The sequence below is a fragment of the Eptatretus burgeri genome, chromosome 8, assembly GCF_056783735.1.
Source record: "Eptatretus burgeri isolate ZD-2024b chromosome 8, Ebu_testis_v1, whole genome shotgun sequence".
NCBI classification, from domain to species: Eukaryota; Metazoa; Chordata; class Myxini; order Myxiniformes; family Myxinidae; genus Eptatretus; species Eptatretus burgeri.
The window spans coordinates 6,393,274-6,403,273 of record NC_140968.1 but is presented as its reverse complement, the minus strand read 5'-3'; the positions used below and the strand labels follow the sequence as shown (position 1 = coordinate 6,403,273).

General features: G+C 45.2%; 1 protein-coding gene across 4 annotated transcripts in view; it reads left to right on the top strand.

Annotated features, from left to right (window-relative positions):
- LOC147021003 (fibrillin-2-like) overlaps positions 1-10,000 on the top strand; it is a 305,412-nt gene that overhangs the window by 224,894 nt on the left and 70,518 nt on the right. For all 4 annotated transcript variants that reach the window (XM_085890782.1, XM_085890784.1, XM_085890783.1 and 1 more), the window contains 5 exons: positions 2,636-2,761; positions 3,064-3,213; positions 3,490-3,561; positions 4,945-5,067; positions 9,541-9,663. In XM_085890782.1, coding sequence (XP_085746908.1) covers positions 2,636-2,761; positions 3,064-3,213; positions 3,490-3,561; positions 4,945-5,067; positions 9,541-9,663 — 594 coding nt within the window. The remainder of the gene's footprint in view (positions 1-2,635; positions 2,762-3,063; positions 3,214-3,489; positions 3,562-4,944; positions 5,068-9,540; positions 9,664-10,000) is intronic.

The following is a 10,000-nucleotide window of genomic DNA, read 5'->3' as shown; positions in this document are numbered from 1 at the left end:
GGGATAAAGTTGTTAAGCCACACCATGAAGTTGTGGGAAAGAGTAGTGGAAGCTCAGTTGAGAGGAGAGGTGACAATCTGTGAGCAGCAATATGGGTTTATGCCAGGAAAGAGCACCACTGATGCAATGTTTGCTTTGAGAATGTTGATGGAGAAGTATAGGGAAGGCCAGAAGGAGTTACATTGTGTGTTTGTGGATTTTGAGAAAGCTTATGATAGGGTGCCAAGAGAGGAGTTGTGGCATTGTATGAGGAAGTCGGGAGTGGTGGAGAAGTATGTGAGGATGGTGCAGGATATGTATGAGGACAGTGTGACAGCGGTGAGGTGTGCGGTAGGAATGACGGACCGGTTTAAGGTTAAAGTGAGATTGCACCAAGGATCGACTCTGAGCCCTTTCCTGTTTGCAATGGTGATGGACAGGTTGACGGACGAGATCAGACTGGAGTCCCCATGGACTATGATGTTCGCGGATGACATCATGATCTGTAGGGAGAGTAGGGAGCAGGCTGAATCGAGCCTTGAGAGGTGGAGGTACGCACTGGAGAGAAGGGGAATGTTAGTCAGTCGGAGTAAGATGGAGTGCATGTGCGTAAATGAGAGGGAGGGTGGTGGTATTGCAAGGAGTTGAGGTGGGGAAGGTGGATGGGTTTAAATACTTGGGATCAACTGTCCAAAGTAACAGAGAGTGTGGTAGAGAAGTGAAAAAGAGAGTGCAGGCAGCATGGAGTGGGTGGAGAAGAGTTGCAGGAGTGATTTGTGACAGAAGGGTAGCTGCAAGAGTGAAGGGGAAAGTATATAAGACGATAGTGAGACCAGCTATGTTGGATGGTTTGGAGGCGGTGGCACTGACAAAAAGACAGGAAGCGGAGCTGGAGGTGGCAGAGTTAAAGATGCTGCGATTCTCGTTGTGAGTGACGAGGATGGATAGGATAAGAAATGAGTATATTAGAGGGACAGCGCAGGTAGGACGGTTTGGAGACAAAGTGAGAGAGGCGAGATTGAGATGGGTTGGACATGTGCTCAGGAGGGAAGCGGAGTATATCGGGAGAAGGATGTTGAAGATGGAGCCGCCAGGCAGGAGGAGAAGAGGAAGGCCAAAGAAGAGGTTCATGGATACGGTGAGGGCGGACATGCGGGTGGTTGGAGTGTCAATGGAAGATGTGGAGGATATAGCAAAATGGAGACGGTTGATGCGCTGTGGTGACCCCAAACGGGAGCGAGCCGAAAGAAGAAGAAGAAGAAGATCGTTATGTGTGTATACACCCCCCCTCAAACTGCATATAGGAAGTTCGAGACAAATCATGTCCCATTACAACCATTGTTGCATGATTTGTGGCCAACAAGCATCATGTGTCACACTGGCTTAATACAGTGATGTCATGGTGTTGCTGGAGGTTGGAGAAAGCATGAAATCATCTTTATTCCCAAATGCAAAATGTGTCCTCCTCACGGTGCTGTCGAAAAGCAGTTGAGGTGTCATGTGATTATGTGCTTCCCCATCTCAACTTAATTGATTAGACGAGGGATGATTGGTTGTTCCCTCCAATTACGGGTGAGAGAAGTGATTGGGTCTTGGTGATCATATGATGATTGCTATTGGCATTGCACATTGTATATGTGTGGGAGCCTCGATGGTGTGTGTTTCTGTCTCGGCTTTTGCTGATGATTCACCAGTAAGTGATAAAACCGGTCCGATGCTTGTTGGGATGTGTAGCATTGGGATTCTCATGCGTGTGAATGCCAAGCAGCTGTGGAGGAATCCGGATCGGGTTTGAAACGGCAAAGGGCTTTCTGTCAGTAGCTTTTCTAGCTTACTTTAGCCACCGAGGCTGGTTTAGTGACGTAGTATTTAGCGACATAACATTCCACCGATGCTCTTCTGTTAGCGATACTCAGACCTGGTCCAGGCGGTTGACCCGCATACATCTACCGGCCTCAATGGCCTTCGGTGATGCCGTGTACTTTTGAAACCTCTCCGGGGTGGACTGGTCTATAAAATTGGGAATTCAATTCTCTTCTCGTTTTGGCTACAGTATCATCATACTGGGATGTGAGGGGCTGTAGCTCTGCGAAGTTCACGCCTAATCGGCAGAGCCTATGTGATTGTTTAGCCAGAAGAGCATTTTACACCTTAAATTGTTCCTGGCTGCCCCCAGAACTGTTTTGTGCACTTCAGACAGGTTAATGTGAGGCAGGCATTTCCTGTTGGTCAGGATGCACGCAGCAAAATAGCCTGTGTGGCTGTACTGGGATATTTCAGCTTAATTCATCAATTTAGTGTTAGTGTTGGTTTTAACCACAACAGCTAATTAACTACAATGTTGTATTAACAATATTTTTTGTCAATAAAAAAGATTGATGAGGATATTTACTGCCATGGGAAATGAAACTTGTGCCCCGTTATAACGGTACATGGTTCCTGAAGGATGGTTCATCCTGCCAACAATTCATATGATCTCTTCTTGAGAAATTTTGATTACGAATGGGTTAAGTGTGGAGAGATGGGGGGGGAGGGGTAATTAGACGTAGACATTGGTGGGGTGGGGGTGGGGGTAATTCATCTAAGTTATTTTAAATTATGGACGTTATGATTGAATTTTTTTTTCATCAAACAATGCTCTCTTTTTACACGTCAGACATAGACGAGTGTCTGAACCTACCAACAATCTGCAGCCCTGGAGTCTGTTACAACACCATTGGGAACTACACATGTGTCTGTCCAGTTGATTATATGCAAGTCAATGGTGGGAAAACCTGCATGGGTGAGTTGTCTAAAACATTCTCTTTGCACCTCTTTTATTTTCCTAACTAACAGTCAATCGCTTTCATATTTCCAAAATTTCAGTCTGAAGTTCTGCACTCAGGCAGACATTCATTCCTCCAGACAAGAGTTAATTCCCTGCGTTGTCCTTTCGTTGATGGAGTCAACCTCGATGCAAAATGTCTCACCAAACATTGCGAAGAAAATTCATCGTTACACTCAAAAAGTTCATGGAAGAACACGTGCAGTGAGTTAACTTTGAGAATGATTTAATTGCCTTCGAAAAGTTCATTTTTCTCACAGACATGCGGAGCAGTTTCTGCTACAAGGACTTCAACGGGACATGCGAGAACGAGTTGGCAGTCAACCTCACCAAGAAACAGTGTTGTTGTGGCTACGGGATCGGAAAGGGCTGGAACAAGCCGTGCGAGCCTTGCCCGGCACCTGGAACTGGTAAACAGGCGTTGCTGCATCATCCACACCCACCATGTACCCACCAAATATACCCCCCCCCCTCTCAAATGATGCACCACATTGACCGTTAATTCCACGCAATGTCACTTCTGAGCGTTTGAAATTGCGTCAGCCGAGAAAATCATGTCACTTATCATTCATGATGGCAACGGTGAGGATATGTGTTTGTGCTACAAGCTGCACTCGTTTGGCAAAATAATGGCAGGCTGGATCATAATCGGTCTTTCTTTCTCTTGGCTCGACCTATACTTTCAGATGCTTTCGGGGAGCTTTGTGGAAGCAAGGTTCCCGGCTTTGAGATAGACATCAAGACAGGACGACCTGTTGGTGAGTTCTTTGTCCACAACTTCGTTTCAATAGCTTACTGAACTCAAGCGAACACCGTTTTAAGATGCAACCGTAATGCTTGTGCTCCGTGCATCGAGGTGTCCGAAAGACCCACACATAATAGTCTTGTCACGAACCTTTGTCTTCCTGTTCCTCACCACTGACATTCAGGTCTCTCAAGAGTCTCAATAGTTGTATAAAAACAAAACCTCCGCCACTTCCCAGCAAGATTATTTGAGCAAATGCACTTCCTGGTGACTTTTTTTTATTTTTTATTTTTTAGGACCTGCTTGTCCCTCAAATCCTGGTGGGCCACGTTTTAATTAATCAACGCCTTGAAGTGATGCGACACGTACTTCAAATGTTTCCGTAAAATATGAATACGTTTTTATTCATTCAGACGTTAAATTTCCATACAATTGGCGTCGGGCTAAAAGCAGGGAATCGTCTTCAGGAACATGAAGTTCAAGTTCGTTCCAAAGATGCCTGACTTGTTCGGCATCTCAATATTGAGTTGGCCTTTGAGTATTCTGGACCATCGTCCTGCTGTTTAAAGCATAATTAACACTTTTTTTTTTTTTTTGCCTCGGTGGATCATTAACATAACATCAACTCGAAACCTGCATTCATCATCATCAGAGTACAAGTACAATGTCGTCAGGCGGTTCCGATTGACGACAAAGCGCACCACATTGTGACATCGGCACCTGACGCAGCTTGCCGTACTGGCGAGTGTTCGATGGAGTTCGATCTTCATAATCATCGGTGCAAAAGAGAGCGAATTGTGAATTGGCAAACATCCTGTCCTCGATAATCTCATCACTCACTTTCTTACGCTACTCCAGGTTTATTTAACTGTTGGTCTGAAATATTGATGTACCTTAACGGCGTTCAGCTGGAACAGTTAATTTGCTTTTACAAGGGTCTTCACGGGTAGAAATGAGTGGGGCCTGCCATTCTTGAGTGTTTGTCATTTGAGCTCTTGTTTAAACAGTCTGCACACTTCAGAAGCATCCCCAACCTAACACTGTGTCCGTCATCAAACATTCCCATCTTCAGTCGCATCTCTTGTTCACCGCTCTTCTCCATTTTGTTATTTCCGATGAAATCTTTAATTGATATCTCATGCTACCGTCGAAACATTTTGCTTCAAGTGCTTTTGGATCTTTGCTTTTCCTCGTATTCAGTGGACTGTGTTGCGGTTGTGCTGCTTTCACCGCTTTGTAGTTGTCTTGGAACACATATCCAGGCATCAAATGTTCAAATTTGCATCTTTATTTCAAGTTCATGTCAAATCTTGCATGTTCTTGACGAAGTGGCAAAGCAATGGAGCAAAGCAATTGGATACCTTGTTTGTACTTCCCTTTTTTTTTTTTGTTTCAGACATTGATGAGTGCAATGCAATTCCAACAATATGCACAAACGGGCTCTGCATCAACCAGATCGGTAGCTTTCGTTGTGAGTGTCCAATCGGCTTCAGCTACAACAACTTGCTGATATGTGAAGGTGAGTTCTTGCATGAAATACAAACCCCTTTCTCTTGTTTATTTATTTTCTTCCTTGCATTATCCCCACGCCTTTTTGAAAAAAAAACAAAAAACAAAATGGGGGATATTGTAATCGGCTCCGTCTGTCCGTCACGACAGACAAAAAAAAACAAACATTTATAACATTTTTATAAAGATTGAGTAGCATATTTGATATTGTCTTGTCGGACTACATTCCATGACACCATTTTCACCTTGACTGGGGGAATCCTTTGCAGGAAGTTTTTGAAATCGAAATGCGAAGCAACTCCGTGACCCATCGTTTTGTCCCCATCATATTTCAAGGAAATTTTTTTGAAACATGTATAAATGGATGTTTTGCTGAAGAGCAAGGTAACGGATGGTGTGCAGTGAACAAACGAACAATGCGGTGGTGACGAAATGACCAGATACCAATAAGCAGGTGAAAATGGAAAAAGAAGAGGAGAGAGGAAAAAAAAAAAGATTGTCTGTGGGGGTGGAGGGGAGAGGGGTGTCCTCCCTCCTACGGTGTGTAGTATTTTTAATGGGTTTTTTTCCCCTAAATTCTTGCCCTTCAACATATTTCTACGCTGAATGTTTTTTTTTTTTTTAGTACATTGCTGTCGTTTAAGCGGCATTGGTGATGTCGCCGTCCATAAAACAAACACTTGTCATAAAACGACGATGCGATACAAAATTCTTCGAGCAAAATCGAGCGCATTTTACCCGTGTACACTCGAATATACTCTCATTTGTGAAATATGATTGGAACTAATCGCACGTAAATCATAAAGGACCAGCTTCACCGGCGAGCTCCATTGACCGTATCAAAACATACACGTTGCGTGCCGAGTGCAATTTTAAGAACAGGCCTCTCGACACATGTAAGATAGACAGCGATTCATAGCAAGTGTCGATACAGTCGAGAGAGTACAAACGACACGAAAGAAAATAATTCGCTACATGGTGAAGTGAAGTGAATCGTATGTCGTGAAGTCATGTTGCACCTTCTGCATCTACACCTGAGCGTCTCTCAACTGACGTGAACGCTTATGTGTGTGAACATGCCGCAGTGAATGTTGGACATCTCACCTCTTATCGACTCCATCTTGAAACGGAGACTTCCTGCCTGTGCGTTTGAAGTTTCTTGAACTCTTCGCCCATATTCGTTCTTTGCAATAAATGCATTGACAACCTCTCTTAGAGCTGAAGGATCCACCTTTTCATGACAGATTGAGAGGAATACTGGATGCTTCAGCTTTACCTGCCCCCATTGTGCTTCTCAGGTACGTTTTGAGTCTCTTCAGCTGACTGAAAGACCTCTCGGCTGTCGCAGCTGATGAAGGACAAAGTGGAGTTTCAGAAGCTTCACCACTTGTGGGACCATTTTCTTGAAGTTTTTCAGACATGGACATTTCATGACGTCACCAATCATGCCTCCAGTCTGTGGGAACGAAGATCATCACCATAAATGCTGGTGACAGTTTTCCAGCCCTCTTCTGAAACTTCTTCGCCTTTCCAGCCAACAATTATGATTCGCTCCATCGCATGAATTACCGGTGATGCCTTGTCCATTATGAGCTGCCGCAAAATGTTGATGGCAACATCATTGACGTGGCAGTAATTTTGATGATGGTATCCACGAGGTGTGACGTCATAGTTGTGAATGTCAGACGTATGAAACGGTCGGGGTGCTCTTGCCTGCTGGGGAAGTTTTGGTCCATCTGACTTGTAATTTGAAGCGAGTGTTTGTGCCTCACTACTCGGGATATCAAAGAGCTTGTCATCCTACAGAGATGTAAGATGTCACACTATGTATCCCACCAACTCGATTCCTTCTCCAACCGAGACATTCTCACGTTGAAGTTCCTTGCCTATTCTATCTGTTATCTCAAACAGATGTCGAGATACCAAAATCCCGAAGTACGGATGGAGGTCAGTTTACCGGCATCGGAACCCATTCGAATGTCGTTGGACAAAGTGGGTGGATACGTGATTTCGGGTCTTGCAGCAAGTCGGCAACAGATTTGACGATGGCATTGTGTTTCTGAGAGTGTCTGAGGAAGGTTGCAAGTTCCTGGACGAAATTATAAAAGTCCTACATTAACTGTTTGGTCGAAACAACATCTTGAACCGACATACAGTGCACGTAGCAGTCCGTTTGTATAGCCCGTGGTTCAATCCGGGCAATGGCGTTGCAACTCCATTTGCAGATCCTTGGAAAGTGGCAGCTCCATTTAAAAAATCTGGTTTGGAGTGGTATTCAGGCTCGGATCCATGTGCATGAGAACATCTTCGATTGCTGTGTAATGACTCTCAGTATCACATTTTTCCATGGTTTAGAATCCGAGAAATCTCTCTTCCAGCTTGTCATTGACTCTGCGCAGACATACAGACATCTGTTCTGTATCACGAACATCAGCAGTATATCACGCCACCTGTCTCTCTTTTATCTCCTTCACGATGCCTCGCAAGATTGTGTGGGCCATCTCTTCCAACATTTCATCCTGTATTTCAACTAAGAGCCAAACTGTTTTGAGTTCAAACCAATTTGACAACTCGTTTGAATCTTCAGCACGCAATTTAAGTAACCTCCCTCTCCTCTTAGCCTGTTTGCTCATTCCCTTAATGTTTGTCCTGCTGTCAGATCTTCCTTGCTCTTCCATGAACCTCATTCCTTTAACCCTTTGAACCCTTGCGGCCATTTTCCAAGCCGCTATTCAAACCTCCATATACCTGATTGGTCGGTTTACCTGCCGCTATTCAAACCTCCATATACCTGAGTGGCCGGTTTACCTGCCGCTATTCAAACCTCCATAAACCCAAGTGGCTGGTTTACCGGCCGCTATTTAAACCTCCATATACCTGAGTGGTTGGTTTACCTGCCGTTATTCAAACCTCCATATACCCGAGTGGCCGGTTTACCTGCCGCTATTCAAACCTCCATAAACCCAAGTGGCTGGTTTACCGGCCGCTATTTAAACCTCCATATATGTGAGTGGCTGGTTTACCTGCCGCTATTTAAACCTCCATATACCTGAGTGGCTGGTTTACCTGCTGATATTCAAACCTCCATATACCTGAGTGGTTGGTTTACCTGCCGCTATTCAAACCTCCATATACCCGAGCGGCCGGTTTACCTGCTGATATTCAAACCTCCATATACCTGAGTGGCTGGTTTACCTGCCACTATTTAAACCTCCATATACCTGAGTGGCTGGTTTACCAGCCGCTATTCAAACCTCCATACTCCCAAGCGCCGATTTACCAGCCGCTATTCAAACCTCCATACTCCTAAGCACCGATTTACCAGCTGCTATTCAAACCTCCATACATCCGAGCGTCGGTTTACCTGCCGCTATTCAAACCTCCATATACCTGAGTGGCCGGTTTACCTGCCGCTATTCAAACCTCCATATACCTGAGTGGCCGGTTTACCTGCCGCTATTCAAACCTCCATATACCTGAGTGGCCGGTTTACCTGCCGCTATTCAAACCTCCACATACCAGAGTGGCCATATTTTTCTCCAGGGAGCCCGGGGTGGGGAGCCGAAACTCCAAAGAGCTCAGGGTTCAAAGGGTTAAGTAATTTCCAGAGTAACAGCAGCAATTTCCAGAGTAACAGCGGCAACCTGAAAGGAAATATCTGTGGCAAAACAGAGCCGCCAAATGTTGGGGGTCCACACTCTTAGGAAACACGATGAATGGGAGCGGAGGGGACAGGAGAGCATGAGTTAAGGGTGGGGAGTGCAGGTGAGGGGTGGGGGTAGTGTGGTCAAGGAAAAATAGCAGTGAAGGAAGTTGGAATGGAGGGATAAACGGTGATGTGTGGGCATTCGTGGCAGACCATGATCCATTTTCAAATCCTGAGTTTGCCAATACAAACACCGCCATCGCAACCAGGGTGAAGAGGTGAACTGTTGAAAGCCCGGAGGAAAGCAGGGCTGTATGAACACGATGGGACCTGGGTTATAGGTTTGTGAGCCAAACACGATGGACAGAGGGAAAAGGGAGAGAAAACAGAAGGCCAGAAACGATGTATGTAGAATAGTGTTTTACTTGCACCCGATGGAATTGCGGTGATCACTGAATCACGAAGCAGTTTCCGCACAGGGGCAGTTGTAATAAGCATATAATTATCGCCATATGCTCACAATATCACCGTGACCCGCACGAGATAACTCTGCTTTTAATAAACGTCCTTTGTGCCAAAAAAATGTTTTGTATCCAAGGATATAAGGCTCATGGAAGAGATTTACGAGGATGTCAGTGTACTTTTCCATAAATTACAAGGACGTTCGTTGAAAAAGATGAACCAATATCGTATTTCATTTTGGAACTTGGGAGTCACAGAATGACGAGGAATGTGCTTGGATGGGAAATGCAAAGCAGGCCGACCCAAACAAACTTCTGATGGTGTGGAAGTGCACCATGGGCAAATGATTGACTTATCTCTGTGCTTGTTTTCCAGACATCGATGAGTGTGCAGGTCCAATAACGTGCCAAGAGAATGCCGAGTGCGTCAACGTGCCTGGTTCATACCAGTGTTTGTGCCAACCTGGATATGAGCTTTCACCTTTTGGGGCATGCATCGGTAAGGCTCGTTTCACCGACGTTATGATTATTTCTTGCACAAAGACATCTCGATGATGTTTTCAACCGACATTATAGCAATCACAACTGAAGTTTGCTAAATCCATTCATTCATATGCAGCATCGAGCTGCTGGTTGCATCGTTTCTGGTGTGGAACACAGAAATGCCGCCGATCCAGTGCCCCCGAAGCTTATGCTATGAATTCGGAATTTGACCAGAGATCCGGCAACGATTGCCTACTCTTTGCGAAAGACACCGTGGGAATGCTCGGCAGACAGCTCCTCAGATTTCCATCCCGTCAGACGGACGGAGCACTCGTGCATCGCCCTGCCTGCAA